The sequence below is a fragment of the Pseudopipra pipra genome, chromosome W (assembly GCF_036250125.1).
Source record: "Pseudopipra pipra isolate bDixPip1 chromosome W, bDixPip1.hap1, whole genome shotgun sequence".
Lineage (NCBI taxonomy): Eukaryota > Metazoa > Chordata > Aves > Passeriformes > Pipridae > Pseudopipra > Pseudopipra pipra.
In genome coordinates, this window is record NC_087580.1 from 65969246 (window position 1) to 65985787 (window position 16542).

A 16542-nucleotide genomic window follows, 5' to 3' on the forward strand; every position below is an offset into this window, starting at 1 on the left:
CTCCGGGAATGTCGTGGAGCAGCTGGGCCATTGTGGGAATGAAAGGGCCGGGAATGATCCCTTTTTTCTTTGCCCTTTTCCTCTTCCCTTTTCCCATTTCTTCCTTTTTTGCTTTTTTTCCCTCCTTCTTTCCCTCTTTCCCACATCCATAAATACTGTGGGATCGCTCCAGATCCCAACATCCCTGGATGTGGCCACTCTCCAGCATTTCCATATCCAGCCTGAGCTTGGGAACTGTGGAATTGTAATCTGGGAAGAGATAAATCCCAGGAAATCAAATTACACCTGGCAGGATCCCATTCCCTATTATCCCCCTTACCGACACACCCGGATCTGTGGGATCCAGGATGTGGATCTGGTTGTAGCCAGGTGGATGGCTTGGAATGTTTAATGGATTGGTTCCTCTGGGAAGGGTTGGAATGTTCAGTAGGTTGAGTCCCTTCCACCTCCACCGGTGAAGTCTCTGTAACCCGGGAACGCTGGAATGGTTTGGGAGGGAAGCGACCTTAAATCCCATCCCATTCCATGGGCAGGGACACCTCCCGTAGCCTAGGTTGCTCCAGCTGGATTCCAGGCTGGAATCCACAACCTCTGAGGGTTTGCAGGGATGAAGATCTCTCATCCCTGGTGGAGGAATGAGTTTGCTTCCATACCATGGGATCAGTGGGAATTTAACCCTTTCCCTCCCCATCTCAGTCCAGGCTCTCCTGGGATATCCTCCCACAAAGTTCCTGGGAGCAGCAAGTTCTCCTGGAGAACTTTGGATCCCAATTTTTGGAATATTTCTGTATCCACATGCCAAATCTGGTTCATCCCCGTATTTCCTTTATGCGAGGAATTCCTCCAGCTAGTGTTGCATAAACTGGGAATTCCATCAGCCTCTGGCTCTGGGATAAGACACACTGGAAAAACCCCGTCACAACTTTCCCTTGGGATAATTCCATTCCCGGAACCTCATTCCTAGCCCTTAAAAATTCCCTTTCATCTGGAAGCAAAGTCTCCCAGCCCTTCTTTTCCCGGAGCTGCTGGGCACCGGGAGATAACGGCTCCAGCAGCTGCTCCATCCCGGAGCTCGGGATGCTTCACACACTCCGTGCTTTTTCCCGGGTAATTATGGTGTGAAGAGGCGCGTTCGGTTGTTCCCTTTGGTTCCTGGTATGCAAATTCCCGCTTTTTAACTTCGGGAGGCCAATTTGCATTAATATTTCGGTTTCCTATGGAAAAAAAACACCCTCATCCCCCCGCTCCCCCCCTCATCCCAACAAGTGCATCTTAATGAGGAAAAGAAACGTCGGGAAAAATAAAAGATATGGAGCTCATTAAAGGCCTTTCAGTGAAATGTGGGATCGGCTGCCAAAAATCATTAGATGGAATGAATCAAACGGGATTGGGGCCGGCAGCGAGGCCTGTTCGCATCTGTGGGGTTCAAACCCCTGATCCATAAAACAGGAATTTTGGGGGCTCTTATTTCCTGGGTTTTTTTTAAATCCTCAGCTTTTCCATGCCTGACTCTAAGCAGGGATCATGGAATTGTTAGGGTTGGAAAAGGCCTTTAAGATCATCAGTCCCACTGTGGGATTAAATCCCTCCATTTATAGGATCCTCTGGAATGTTAAACCCCAGAAACACTACCTTGCAATGGATATTTTGTTCCCAAATGCCATCCCAGAGCCCGGTTTTCCAGCTGGTTTTGCATTGGCAGGAAGTTTTCCCCTCACGACCTTGAACCAGAAGCCGAAGGGACACTGAGGGATCGCAGCATTCCCACAGATCTCCGGCAATTCTCCCGGTCGTGGGGGACCTTTTTATAGGCTTTTCCAGAGTTTTCCAGTATTTGGGATGCCTGTGAGTATAAACCCTTGAGTTTTCCCAAATTGAGGATATCTGTGTTATAAAACCCCCACGGACACATCAGGGGCTGTCACTGCTCCCTCATCCCAGGAAACTGCTGGATTTCCAACCAGGTTGCTCCCAAAAATCCCCTTTTCCCGGGAGACACCTTTCCCACGTGTTCCCTCCTCCAGCAGCTTTTTCATTTCAAAACAAATCCAAATTTTTTTAACATTAATCTGCTTTCCCCCCAGTGTTTTGGTGCGCTAACACTCGATCCCGAGGCAGCTCCTTCTCCCGGCTGACGGAAGGCAAGGATGGGGTTAAGGAATTCTTTCCATCCTTGCTCCCGAACCTAATGGAGCTTAATGAGCGGTCAATTAAACCCGAATCCTGGCTTTGATCGGCCCCCCTTCGGAAGGGGCTCCCTTTGGTGGGCTCCCACCATCTTGAATTCCTCGGGAAGCAGGAGCATAAACAAGTTTGGAGCCGCTTCTTTGGGAAGTGCTCGGTGCTTGCTTTCTGTTCCCGGCCTTTTTCCCTCTTTTTCCTCAGAGCCCTCCAAAGGGGATTTTTCCCCCCAAAATGCTGCTCCTCGCTTTACTCCTTGCCCTAATCCCTATTTTCTCTCTGGGAATTTTCAGGAATAACGTGCATTTTAGCTTTTTATTTCCTGTTTTATTGGTTTGTTTTTTTTTTTGCAAAATAGGGGTTTAAAACTGGGACCAACCCTTGGCGTTGCTGGGAGAGCCCCTGGAGCAGCAGCCCCGAGTTGTGGTGACACCGACTGGCAAGAATTTTAATATTTAGGGAATATCTGGGGCCCTTCAGAAGCAAATTGGATCCAGAAATCAGGATCAAAATCCTGGGGGGTTTTGGGATTTCAAGCCCAGCTTTAAATCCAACTGGAACAGGGAGAAACAAAGCAGGGTTTAAATTGATGTCAAGCTTTGGAGCAGCAAAATTTGCTTTGGAATGAGGAGAAGCCGGTTGGGATCTCTAAAATATATATATTGTTATAGGATATAATCAGGTTTATATTTATTCCTGCCTTGCCTGGAACTGCCGTTATTGAAACAGCAATATTCCTGTTTTGATTAATTAAATAGTTATTAGTTAATTAATTTTAGCTGCAAAACTCGGAAGGAAAATGATTTTGGGGGTTTTTTTGGTGTTTTGTTTGAATGATTTGATTTGAATTCGACTTTTGTTCGGCCCAGCCTTTCCCAGTTCTCTGCGTGCGGCTCCGACTGGGAACGGCTCCAGCTTCCCAGTGTAAGGGTTATTTTTAATTCCTGCCCATTCCCACATGACCGAGTTTAAGCCGGAGTCAAACTCGAGCCTAAATCGCCGTCTTAACCCCCCGAGTTTCCCTTGGTGGTGTTTAAACCCGGAATATTCCCGATAATCTTGGTATTCATTGATTTTACTCCAAACCCTGTGGTGCCGAAATCTCTCCAGCTGCTTTTCCAGTGATTCATCCCCAGAAATTCCAGTGGTTTGAGCTTGTGAGGGATTTTTGGAAGCTTAGTTCTGCGGGATTTAGGCAGAGCTTAAAGCGGGAGCCTCCTTGCATCCCACATTTGCTGTCCTGGTGTTTGCTAAAGCGGAAATCATCCTCAAAAAAGTGGGAATAAGTAACTTGTGTGTTTTCCAGCTGCTTTTCCCTCGCTGCAGGCTCTGATCGTGGCAGGGAACGGCCTCGGCTGGGTTTTATCTTTCCTTAAATGACACCTTTTCCAGCTTTTCCGGGTGAGAATCCGAGGCCTGAGTGATAATGAAGGGAAAATTTCCAGCTGGAAAAGAGGGAAAAGTCGCTGCTGTAAGTGCCTCTCGGCCTTCCCGGGCGCCACATCCCTGAAGGGCTGATTAGGCTGGAATAATTGGGGCTGATAGCGGGAGGAAGACAGCAATTCCAGGTAATTAGAGATAATTTCTTTTCCTGGAACTTGGGGCTGTCTCCCTGGATCAGAGGAGGGTTTGCCGATGGATTTATTAACGGATCCCGACGTCTCTGCTGACGGAGAAATCGAACGGTCGCTTCCCTCGGTGTTCGGCACCTGGAAGTGCCGGAGCCACGTTCCCGCCCTTCCCGGACCAGAGGGAATTTGTGCTGAGGGCACGGCTCGGGATTCATCCCCCGGGGTGGGGTTGAGGTGCTGGGCTTGGAACAGGACCCGCCTCTTCCTAAAAATCTGACTCTGGGAAGGTTCAGCCCAGTTTGGGATCCTTTCTGCTCATCAGACTTTCATTTCATGGGATTGTGGGATCAGGAAGTGCCTTGGATGGGAAGGTACCAGAAGGATCATCTTGTTCCACCCCACGCCTTCCGCAGACCAGGTTGCTCCAAGCCTTATCCTTGGACAGTCCCAGGGATGGGGCAGCCAATTCCAACACCGTGGAAAGGGTGCCCAGGGCAGGGATGGAGTCTCCATTCCTGCAGGGATTTAGGTTGGACATGAGGGAAAATTCCTGCCTGGAAAGGGTTTCCAGACCTGGAAGAGGCTGCTCAGGGCAGGGATGGAGTCCCCATTCCTGCAGGGATTTATTTAGGTTGGACATGAGGGAAAATTCCTGCCTGGAAAGGGTTGGCCAGCCCTGGCAGGGGTGGATCCAATCTCCTCACCCATTCCTTGGTGTTTTCCTCTTGTCATTCCTCTCGCTCTCTGTTTTCCTTCCCTAATCCCTGTTGGAAGTGTCATGCTGGGACCATTCAGCGAGCTCAGCCTCCTGGTTTTCCAGGATCCCAGAATTAGGGATGTGTTGGAACAGAATCCACTTGAGCTGGCTGGGGGGTGATTTTGCTCCTGGACTGCTTTGGGAATGACCTTGGATGGAGAAATCAATCCAGGCTGGACAAGGCTTGGAGCAACCTGGGAGAGTGGAAGGTGTCCTTACAGAACGAGATGGGCTTTCCAAGCCCAACCATTCCATGATCTTGTGAAGGATCAGGAAGCAATCAGAGTGTGGCTGGAAAAGCTGCGGCTCTGGGCCGTTCCTGTTGCTTTTCCAGCCGTGTCCTGCTGCGCAGGGATGACATCAGGGCAGAATTTTTTTCTTCCCTCTCTAATTTCCTTGACCCCTTTTTAACTCCGGGCGTTTCCGAGCGCAGAGCTCGGCCTTCCCATCTGGAAAACATTTGAGCCAGCAGGATCTGCGGCTTTGGAGGATCCCGGAGAGTGAGAGAAGGGAGGAAAAGTCAGGCAGCTGATGTTCGGGGGGTGCTGGGATGGCATTCCGGGGGGGAGCGGAGAATCCCGGGATGGGGGAAATGGAAGGATCATCTCATTCCCAGCCCACACGTCTTCCATAGTCCAGGTTATTCCAAGCTGACCCTGGGCACTTCCAGGGATGGGGCAGCCACCGCTTCTCTTGGAATTCCATCCCAGTCCCTCACGACTCTCCCAGCCAGGAATTCCCAGTGCTGGTGAGGGACTTGGAATGAGGACCTGGAGGGACAGGACGCAGGGAATGGCTTCCAGATGGGTTAGGTGGGATATTGGGAAGGAATTCCTGGCTGGGAGGGCGGTGAGAGACCGGGATGGAATTCCCAGAGAAGCTGTGGCTGCCCCTGGATCCCTGGAAGTGTCCAAGGGCAGGTTGGAATAACCTGGGCTATGGAAGGTGTCCCTGCCCAGAGAACTGGATGATCCTTCAATCCCTTCCACCCCAGAGCATTCCATGCTTGTGATAATCCCAGGATTAAACCTGCGATCCCGGGAGGTTCACTGTGTGCCGGACAACCGGCTCCAGCGGCAATTCCAGGGTTCTGGAGTGCTTTGGGTGTGCTGATCCCAGCCTTCTCCGCCCCCTGTGCCGGACAGGTGCTTTTCCTTCCCGCTCCACTTGTTTTCCCACTGCACTCGGCAGGGCCTGGAATCTCATCCTGCTCCGGGCTCCGGGGTTTTTTTTTCCATGTGCTGCTCTGCGCTGGAGCTCAGCTGCTCCCAATTACCTTTGCTGGCCCTGGGAGTGTTTGTGCCGGGAGAAGGCTCTGGAAGCGCCGACATCTGGTTGGGATTGGGGCCCTCGCAGGTCGGGCCGAGGTGGGTGGGTGCCTTTTCCTTCCGGCCCCTTCCAACCCGCGCCGGGAATGCGCTTCCCTGGCTTTTCATCCGCGCCCGCCGCCCCCGCGGCCCGCTCCTCTTCCTCTCCCCCCGCTCCCCCGGACACATGTGGCCCAAATTAAGGGACCTGCTGTTGGAAAAGCACTGGAAACCTGGAGCGGGTTGGGGAGGGGGGGTTACTTTGGGGATTTTCATTGAAAATGAGGGAATTTCACACTGAAATGAGGGAATTTTGCACTGAACTGAGGGATTTCGTCCCAAGCCAGATGGGGAAGAGCGAGGACAGCACGGAGCGTGTCCCTCAGGGGTTGGAAAGGAGGAAAAATGGGATTTAGAGAGTATTTTTTTAATTACTATTGGAGTTTTCCCCCCGTCTTGTTTGTCCGTGTGGGTGCAGCATTCCCGGGCTCCGGAGGCCGGAGCGGGAAGAACGAGGCCTGTCGTGACCAAGGAAGTTGTGGCACAAAGGGCAGGTGACCGGTGGGAGGATCCAAGGGAACAGCTGGAGCTGTGGCAGGGGATAGGCTGGATTTTGGGATAAGGTTCCCCACGAGGTGGTCAGGCACTGGAACAGGGAAGTGCTCACGGCACTGTCATTCCAGGAGCCTTTGGACAACGCTCCCAGGTGGGATTTTAGAGTTGTCCTCACGGGGCCAGGAGTTGGGACTCTATAATTCTTAATTTTCCAGCTGGGTTGGGTTCCCAAACACCTGCAGCTGTTCCAGGGTGGATCCCGGAGGCATCTCCTGGTGCTTGGTGATTCCCACCGGAGACGGATATCCCACTCCCGGTTCACCTGGTAGCTGATAGGACTTCTCAAGGCTCTTCATCCTTAATTTGGGAAGCTTTGAATCCCCAAGACACTGGGGTCCATCCAGCAGGAGCACTCCAGGATGCTCAGATGGAAGCAAACCCAGGCTCCATCCCCAGGAATTTAAAGAAAAGGTGTTTGGGATTTGCTCCCAAAATGGCTCCAGTGTGGTGGGATTTGCTCCGGAATGGCGTGTTTTTCCGGGATCATTCTTCACCATCTCCAACCTCCCGGGTGAGTCAGGGAGTTGCTAAATTCGGGTTTTCCAGATGGATATTGATGTCCCCAGATCCAGATTTGCCATCAAATTGGGAATGAGGCTGGGATGGATGGATGGATGGAGAACCATGGAATGGTTGGGGTTGGAAGGGATTTTGAGGATCAGCGCTTCCACTGGGAAGGGACACCTCCCACCAGGATGCTGCAAGCTGGCCTGGGACAATTCCAGGGATGGAGATATGCTGGGGAGGCCCTGGCGCAGATTCCCAAAGACTTCCATCTCTGGTAAGTGTCCACGTCCGGGTTGGAATAACCTGGTCTGTGGAAGGTGTCTCTGCCCATGGAATGGGATGATCCTTAAAATCCCTTCCACCCCCAGCTGTCCTGGAATTCTGTGGTGCCTCCCACCGTCTCTCAGGCTTTTCCAAAGCCTCTTCCCTGTATCCCTGACCCTCCCTCTCTGGGATGAGGAGAGCACCTGGAGCCTCATTCCCAAATCCTGAGCAGGCAGCAGGATTTGGTGTTCCGTGCAGTGCATCCATGCCCTTAATCCCAAGAAATGGTGGCATGGGAATGGAACTTCCTCTCCCGTGATCCTGGTGCCTTGGGTGGTGTCTCATCCCAGCCGGAATCTCCCGCTCCATGATCCGGGATCTGGTGGGCGCAGAGTGTTGCCTCTTGATTTACCCATCCAAAGTCTCCAGCTTTCCTGGGATTCACTCCCACTTCTTTCCTTTGGAGCGTTGGCCCCACCACGGAACCACCGCTGAAATTCCCAACCCTCCAGATGTGCCGCCCGGGACGCGCCTCCAGGAACTCCAGTGGGATGTCCCTCCGCATCCCACCCCCCACCCCTGCTCTCCCTGGTTTTGGGGGGGTTCTGTGGAGAGGAGCCTTTTCAGCCCCGGGGTCTCTTCCAGCTGCACTTCCCTGGATTTCTCTTCCCTATTCTCCGCGAATGCCGGGAGTGGGCGTGGTGCCAACTCCTGGGAGCTGCTGCCGCTTCAAAATGGAGGCAGGAAGGGATCCATTTTCATCCAGGAGATGACAGGGATTCAGCCTTCCCGACCATCTGGAGAGCGGGAGTGGCAGGAATCCATCCCACCCTGCGCAACACCTTCCCTGCATCCAGCCGGCCTGGCTCGGGGGATCCGGCCTTCAAATTCCCTCTGGAGCTCAGAGGGAGAATTCCAGTGGCTGGGCTCTGGTGACTTAGGGAAAACTGGGAGTGAGGAGTGTTTGGCACCCGCTCCCGGCTTTTTGTAGGGATGACTTGAGTCGTTCCGGGGAGAGGCGGAGTTTTCCCCCCTGGAGTGTCCCCGTGCTGTGTTGGTGGTCTCGTGCTGCTCCAGCTTTTTCAGACTCCTTTCAGGCTGGATCCCTGGGAATTTCGTATCCCGGCATAACACCATAATTCCACGTTGCCAGTACCGGCGCGGTCGGAAAATTAACGTGTGTCCAGCTGAAAGCCGGGAATTTTGGAGCAGTTTCAGTTGTGTGCCAAGGTGGGCAAAGGCCACATGCTTTCATCCCAAAAGAACTCCTCATTGTTCCCAGTTCCTGTTTATTTTAAGCTCCGGGAGGCTCGAGGAGGAACATATGTCCATCTGCTGCCTAATTGGATTTACAGAACCCAGACTTGGACAAATATTCCCGCTCCAAGCTGGAAAATGTCAGCCCGGAGCTGCTTTTGAAGCTGGGAATTGACTTTCCAGTCACCCGGGTTTTGCATTCTGGGGGGATTGGGAAGGGATTTCACCGGAAAACTCGATTTTGAGGGCTAAAGGAGCCTTTTTTTTTTTTCCCCAGGTTTATGCTCCCTCAGCCAGTACTGCCGACTACAACAGGGATTCTCCGGGTTATCCCTCCTCCAAACCAGCAGCCAGCACTTTTCCCAGCTCCTTCTTCATGCAAGGTAGGAAGGAAACAGATTTTCCAGCTTTTTTTCTCCAGGTTTATATTTAATTTGTCCGTAGCTGAGCCATTTTGGGATCGTTTCCCTAAAAGCCCTGTCTCCATATCCCTGTTTCCCTGCACGTGGAATTAGAGCTATGGGGTTAAAATGAGGCTGAATCCCGAATTTTTCCAGGTCTTGCTGCTTCCAGGTTGTCATGATTACATGGAAATTCAAAGGAATTTGGGATAAATTAACTGATAACATTCCCAGAGTTGGGAATTCCGTGAAGGAATTTTTTCCTAATCCTTTTCATTTATTATCACCCCAAGAGCTCTGAAGCTCCTCTGGAATTCCAGAGCTGGAGATTACCAGGATTCTAATGATATATCAAAGATTTACCCTTGGAAGTGTCCGAGGCCAGGCTGGATGGGCTGGGAGCAACCCGGGATGGTGGGAGGTGTCTCTGCCCGTGGATTAGACGGTGTGGGATGTGCCTTCCGCGCCAAAGCACTCCACGATTCCCTGATTCCCTGATTCCTGTCTTGCAGATGGCCACCACAGCAGCGACCCCTGGAGCTCCTCCAGCGGGATGAACCAGCCTGGCTACGGGGGAATGCTGGGCAACTCTTCCCACATTCCCCAGTCCAGCAGCTACTGCAGCCTCCACCCGCACGACCGCTTGGTGAGGATCCCGGGGAAGGGACAGCGGGACGGGATGGGGGCTTCCCAGAGAATCCATGGCTGCTCCAGCCCTGCAAGTGCCCAAGGCTGGAGCAACCCATGACAAGGGGTGGGATTGGAGGATCCTTAAAATCCCTTTCAACCCAACCCATTTTAGTGCTGGGACACTCCCAGGGCTGGGATCTCCAACCTGGAGGTGTTGGAGCAGGTCCAGAGGAGGCCACGGAGAGGCTCCGAGGGCTGGAGCCCCTCTGCCCTGGAGCCAGGCTGGGAGAGCTGGGAATATCCACCTGGAGAAGAGAAGGCTCTAGGGAAACCTCAGAGCCCCTTCCAGGGCCTAAAGGGGCTCCAGGAGAGCTGGAGAGGGACTTGGGATGAGGACCTGGAAGGACAGGACATAGGGAATGGCTTCCCACTGGGTTAGATGGGATATTGGGAAGGAATTCCTGGCTGGGAGGGTGGGGAGGGGCTGGGCTGGAATTCCCAGAGAAGCTGTGGCTGCCCCATCCCTGGGAGTGTCCAGGTTGGAATAACCTGGGCTATGGAAGGTGTCCCTGTCTATGGGACCAGATGATCCTAAAAATCCCTTCCAACCGCCCTCGGGGCACCACGAGCAGCGTCCCACCCTCTTTGTAATCCCAGCATTCCCTGTTTTTCTCGGCACAGAGCTACCCATCCCACTCCTCAGCCGACATCAACTCCAGTCTTCCTCCGATGTCCACGTTCCACCGGAGCGGGACCAACCATTACAGCGCCTCGTCCTGCACCCCCCCGGCCAACGGCACCGACTCCATCCTGGGTGAGCCCCGGGAGCAGCGCTGGGAGTCACCGCTGGCGCAGCCCGGGAATGGTTAAAGACGGGAAATGAGAACCCCCTGTTTGGTCTCTCCGGGAGCGATTCCGTGATGAAGTGACGGGGAAATGGGGACACATGGTTCGGATTACACACGTGATTCCGTGCGGGATGGCGGAGCGGCACTAATGCCGGAGGAATGGAGGGTGGGGTCGACCAGCAACAGATGGACGTGGGGGTTTTTTTAGGATCTGGGAACAAAGGAGGAACTAAACCAGGCTCAGAGGCCGAGTTCTCCCAGGGGTTGTGGATTCCTGGTCCCTGGAATTGTGCCAGGGCTTGGAGTTAGGCTGGTGGAAGGTGTCCCTGCCCATGGAACGGGATGAGCCATGAGCTTCCCAATGTGGAGGATCTTCCCGGTGCCTTGCTGCCTCCTGGCTTGGCTTTTCCAGGCTGGAATATCCCTGTTTTTGAGTTCCTGCCCTGAAGGAACCACCCTCTGCCATCCTTTCCTCCTTGAGGGACTTGCCAGGTCTCTGCTCCCTTCTTGGGGCTCTTTCCCAATCCCTGGAAGTGTCCAAGGCCAGGTTGGAGCAACCTGGTCTCGTGGAAGCTTTCCCAGCCCATTAACGGTTGGAATGATGATCCCTGTGGTCCCTTTCCAACCCAAGCCATTCCATAAGACTGGGAAAAAAAATCTCTAATAGAGTCAAGTGAGGCTGAATTAAATTAAAAGTGACTCTTCTCTAATTAAAAGCAATTAAATAACAAATTAATTAAATAAACGAATTCCTGAAGGTGGAGCAGGAGTAGGAATTTTGGGATGTTCCCCTGGCTGGTTTTACATGGAATTTTTTGCCTTGCAGCCAACAGAGGAAGTGGGGCAGCGGGAAGTTCGCAGACTGGTGATGCCCTGGGGAAAGCACTCGCCTCTGTAAGGAAACATTTACTTTGGAATTCCCATGTTGACCCCTTGGGAAGGGAATTTGAGTCCCAGTTCTCCAGCTGGAGTTGCTGGAGATGAGCAGCAGATTGCCCCCCTGGAGCCCGTGCCGGCTGGAATGGGGGATAATCAGGGAAAGGGGGTGTTGGGAAAGCTTTAGAGGGAATTTTAGGGTAGGATAAGAGTGGAAAGAGGAGAAGGCTTGAGGTGTGCCAAGTCCATCCCACTTTTCCACGGGAGAGGGAACCCAGCAGTAGGAATGACTCCTGCACTCCCAGACCACCCTCCAACAGGATTCCTTTGGAAATCCCTGGAGGTTCTCTCTGTTCTATGGCAGCTCCACCTCTCCAGTTCATGTGGTGGCTGTTAAAGGCAGCAGTTCCCATGTTTTTCTGGGATAACTGGACGCAACGCTTCCCAGCTCCCACTGGGATATTCCCGCCCTGTTCCCGCTATCCCAGTGGCACTGGCTGCCCTTTAACCAGGACCATCCCTATTATTTTCTGGGCACAGTGGGTTCCTTTGAGTTCTCATGACACTCGTTCATAAAATGAAGTCGAGACAATAAAATGGTGTCGGAGCCGATCCCTGAAATCCCAATCCCCGGAGTCCCTTCCCGAGGGACTCGGTGTCCAGCTTCCTCCTCTCCTGTGCATCAAAGAGCTGACTGGCACAGCCGAGAGGCTTTCAACTCTCCTGGAATTAATTGACTGGATCGGAAGGAATTTTCCAGCCTGTCCTGCTTTCATTGAAATGAATGGAATGCATAAGAATTCCAAGCTTTTTTTTTGTCTGGATCGGGTTGTGACGGCTTTAGATTAATTGTGTATCATCTTTTAAAGATCTATTCTCCAGATCACACCAACAACAGCTTTTCATCAAATCCTTCAACTCCTGTTGGTTCTCCCCCTTCTCTCTCAGGTATTGTTATGATTCTATTTTACGGAACGGGTCCTCCTAAGGTGGGTTTTTTTTGGGAAGAGATCCCTACCCGAGCTCAGACCGGGGTGTCCCGCCTCGGTGTCCTGCCTCTGGTGCAGAGAGAAGGTTGTTGCAGCTCCCAGTGTATGTGTCTCCCAGAATATCCCAGGTTATCCCTGTGGAGCTTCCTGCACCTCAGGGACATCCCCCAGGAACGGCAGGGCGATGGTTTGGAGCTAAGTCCGGGCAGTTGGATTTTAGGAAGGTTTTTTTAGGATCAGGGAGGTAAAACACTGACACAGGTTGTCCAGAGGAGCTGCTCCATCCCTGGATTTCTCCAGGGCCAGGCTGGACAAGACTTGGAGCAATGTGGGATAGTGGGAGGTGTCCCAGGGTTGGACTGAATGACCTTTAGAGGTCCCTTCCAACCCAGTCCATTCCATGATTTTGTGATCCTGGACTTTATTGGAATATTTACATCCTTTCCCCAAATCCCTAGGCCTGGGGTTGTTCTCATGAGCATCAGGAGGTGGAAATAGTCCTCGGACTGGCATTCCCAGTTTTTAATCTGTGACCCTTTTCCAGCTGGCTCCTCCTCCCAGCAGCACATCCTACCTCCCTGAAGATCCCACTTGGAGCCCGGGTGTAATCCAAGATCCCTTGGATACCGATTAACTCACTGGGAATCCGGAGACGGAGCTGAGGCCACCGTGTCTCTGTAGGGCAGGGAAAAGTGGGATCATCCCTTGCTCTCCATGGGGAGCTCCTGATCCTCTCACGTGTTGTCCCACTTCCCAGACATTCCTTTGGAGAAGAGGGATGGACCCTTTGGGAAGGAGGGATGGTCAGGGCAGGTCCAGGAGGGCGCCACACCCACCTTCATCCTGCAAAATTGAGATGAAACCTATGGAAGTGACAGAGGGACCACCTGACCTGGCTTGGGGGGTCCCACACCCCCAAAAACAACTTCCCACCCTTATTTTCCCTGGAATTACCCCAAAATTTAGAAGGGACTGTGTGTCTCCTTCCTTTCCCTATGGAAGGGGCTGAGCCAGAGGGAGAATTCCCTGATAATTTGGGCTGTGCTGCTTCCCAGTGGGAAATAGGGATAACCCAGGGTCAAACCAGTATAGAAAATTAGGGAATAGAAGTGGATTGAAGGAAGAGCTGGAATTGTTTCCTTGGCAAGCTCCTGGAGAGCAGGAATCCCTTTTCCTCCCAGCGCCGTGAGGCCGAGTTTGAGCTCCAAGTGCAGGAGTTCCGCCGAGGCTCCCGCAGAGGAGCGCCTTGGGAAGCTCCGACTCGGCACAGGCCATTCCCACGCCTCGGAAAAAGCGTCCCAGAAAAGTCGGGAACGTTGCGCTCGCTGAGTTCCAACGGTAACTCCGATTTTACTTATTAGCAGGAACAGCTGTTTGGTCTAGGAATGGAGGTCAAGCGGCATCATCTCCCAATTATGAAGGTCCCTTACACTCCCTGGTATGTTCCAACCGGTGACCTCCTTCCTGCGGGAATTCCTTGCGTTCAGTGATGTCGTGCTCCATCCGCCGCTTCCTCCCATGCAGGTTTTGCGCGCCCGGAGCGGCCCCGGAAGTCTCATCCCTGCGGAAGTCGCGTGGTGGAGCCGGGGCGGGGAGGGTTGGAGGTGTTCCCGAGAGGGAAAGGGGGTGTTGGGATCTGCTGGAAAGGGGGTGAGGAGCAGGAAAGAGGGTGAGGAGGGAGATGGGGGGAACGGATGGATGGGTGGATGGATGGGAGTAGGAAGATGTGGTGGACTCAGGATGGTGCATCCGTGAGTCCTGTGGGGTGAGGGAGAGGATGGTCAAGGATCCTCATGGAATGAGGGAGATGATGGTCAGAGATCCCCATGGAATGAGGGAGGTGATGGTGAGGGATTTTCTCCTCGTGGAATGACAGAGATGATGGTCTGGGGTCCCTATGGAGTGAGAGAGATGACGGTGAGGATTCTCTCCGTGGGGAATGAGGAAGGTGATGGTCAGGGGTCTTCTCCTCATGGAATGAGGGAGATGATGGTCAGGAGTCCCCTGGAATGAGGGAGGTGATGGTCAGGGATCCCCATGGAATGAGGGATGTGATGGTCAGGGGTCTCCTGGAGTGAGGGAGATGGTGGTCCTGGTCCTCTCCCTGCAGAGTGGTGGAAGTGATGGTGAGGGGTCTCTGTGCGGTGATGGAGATGATGGTGCTGGTCCTGTCCCCACGGACCAAGGGAAGGGATGGTCTCCGTTGGAAGTATCGGGAAGTTTACTGGAGTCAGGAATTAGGATGGGCTGGTTTTTCACCCCAGTCCAGAAATCCTTGTGCTGATGGAAGCCAGTGTTTCCAGGCTTTCCTGTGGAGGTTCTGGAGAGCAGGGGATGGCTGGGGGCTTTGCTGAGGAGCTCCAGCAGCTCTGCCTGGTTCCCTTGGCAGCTCAGGGTCCTGGGGAGGTTCCACAGCTCTTGAGATTGTCCCGTTGGGATTCTCCAGCATCTGGAGACTTGGGGACTGTCCTGGTGAAGTTCCAGGTTCTCCAGAACTTAGAAAGTGTCCTATTGAGGTTCCAGGTTCTCCAGCGCTTGGGAAGTGTCCTGTTGAGGTTCCTTAGCCCCTGGGAACTTCAGGACTGTGCTGTTGAGGTTCTGCAGCACCTGGAGACTTGGGAAGTGTCCTGGTGAGGTTCCAGATTCTCCAGCACTTGGGAAGTGTTCTGTTGAGATTCTTTGGCCCCTGGGGACTCGGGAAATGTCCTATTGAGGTTCCCCATCCCTTGGGAGCTCCAACCTGTAGGGATTAAACCCCCGTGGCTGCAGGACCTGGTAGTTCCTCCTCCTCTCCGTGTGTGTTCCTGGGATTATTTGAGCGGGGAGGAAAATGGCAGCAAAACCTCTTTGTTTCTTTCCTTCTCCTGCTTTTCTTTTTGATTTTCCTTTGGAATTTTCAGTTTTTGAATCCTTCTTTTACCTCGCTCTCACTCCAGCTCTGCTGAGACCTGGAGGGCGAATGCTGTCCTGGCCTGATTCATGTTCATGAGGAATCATTGAACCTGTTTTGCCCATGAAAATCAAAGCTGGACTCGTTAACATTCCTTAGGGCTCAATACTCCCCGGGGTTCAACCTTCCCTAGGGTGTGGCATTGCCTAGGGAAGCAAACCCGTTCCTTAAGAGAAAAAAAATCCAAGGAAAACCTAGCAAATCCAAGGATAATAAGGTGGAAGCACAAGGGGCTGAGCAGGGAGGCCTGGCTGTATCCTGGGGCGGGCTCCTCACACCATTCCCACTTTTCCCGCCCCGCAGCAGAGCCGGATCGAGGACCGGCTGGAGCGGCTGGACGACGCCATCCACGTGCTGCGGAACCACGCGGTGGGAGCGGCGCCCATGGCCGGGGCCCACGGGGACATGCACGGGCTGCTGGGCGCCCACAACGGTGCCATGACCGGGCTGGGCGCCGGCTACGGCACCGGGCTGCTCTCGGCAAACCGCCACTCCATCATGGTGAGCGGGCACGGCCGGGGGGGGCCGGCGGGAGCGTCCCGGTGGGAGAGGAGCAGCCTGGTGGGGCGGGAGTGGCTCGGGGGAAATGGGAGCGGCCCAGGGGGGCGGGAGTATCCCATTGGGATGGGATGATCCGACTGGTGTAGGATGATCCCAGTGGAAGCTGCCTCATAGGAATGGGAGAATCCCAATGGGATGGGAACATCCCATTGGGGCAGGAGTGTCCCAGTGGGAGCTGCTCCATGGCAATGGGAACATCCAAGTGGGACAGGAACATCCCAGTGGTACAGGCGAATCCCAGTGGGGCAGGAGAATCCCAGCAAGATCTGTTCCATGAGAATGGGAGCATCCCAGTGGGACAGGAGCAGCTCAGTGGGACAGGAGCAGCTCAGTGGGACAGGAGTATCCCAGTGGGAGCTGCCCCATGGCAGGAGAATCCTAGTGGGATCTGCCCCATGGCAGCGGGTCAGGAGCATCCCAATGGGGCAGGATAATCCCAGTAACAGCTGCTTCATGGGAATGAGAGCATCCAGGTGGAACAGGAACATCCCATTGGGACAGGAGCATCCCACTGGGGCAGGAGAATCCCAGTGGGACAGGAGCATCCCAATAAGAGCTGTTTCATGGGAATGGGAATATCCCAGTGGGACAGGAGAATCCCGGTGAGGCAGGTGGATCTCAGCAAGAGCTTCTCCATAGAATTGGGAGCATCCCAGTGGGACAGGAGAATTCCAGTGGGGTGCGTGTATCCCGGTGGGACAGGAGTATCCCAGTGAGAGCTGCTCCATGAGAATGGGAGAATCCGAGTGGGGCAGGAGCAGCCCAGTAAGAGCTGCTCCATGGGAATGGGAGCATCCCAGTGGAATAGGAACATCCTGTTCTCTGGGA

The 16542-nt window shown here is 53.6% G+C and overlaps 1 protein-coding gene across 18 annotated transcripts in view; it reads left to right on the forward strand.

Annotated features, from left to right (window-relative positions):
- Positions 1-16542, forward strand: part of LOC135404371 (transcription factor 4) — a 121563-nt gene that overhangs the window by 94937 nt on the left and 10084 nt on the right. For 14 of the 18 annotated variants that reach the window (XM_064639095.1, XM_064639093.1, XM_064639092.1 and 11 more), the window contains 7 exons: positions 8737-8842; positions 9373-9506; positions 10172-10304; positions 11165-11232; positions 12084-12162; positions 13565-13641; positions 15457-15654. In XM_064639095.1, coding sequence (XP_064495165.1) covers positions 8737-8842; positions 9373-9506; positions 10172-10304; positions 11165-11232; positions 12084-12162; positions 13565-13641; positions 15457-15654 — 795 coding nt within the window. Of the gene's footprint in view, positions 1-5950; positions 6523-8736; positions 8843-9372; positions 9507-10171; positions 10305-11164; positions 11233-12083; positions 12163-13564; positions 13642-15456; positions 15655-16542 lie in introns of those variants that run through there. The other 4 variants (XM_064639104.1, XM_064639088.1, XM_064639098.1 and 1 more) reach the window with 4 other exon arrangements.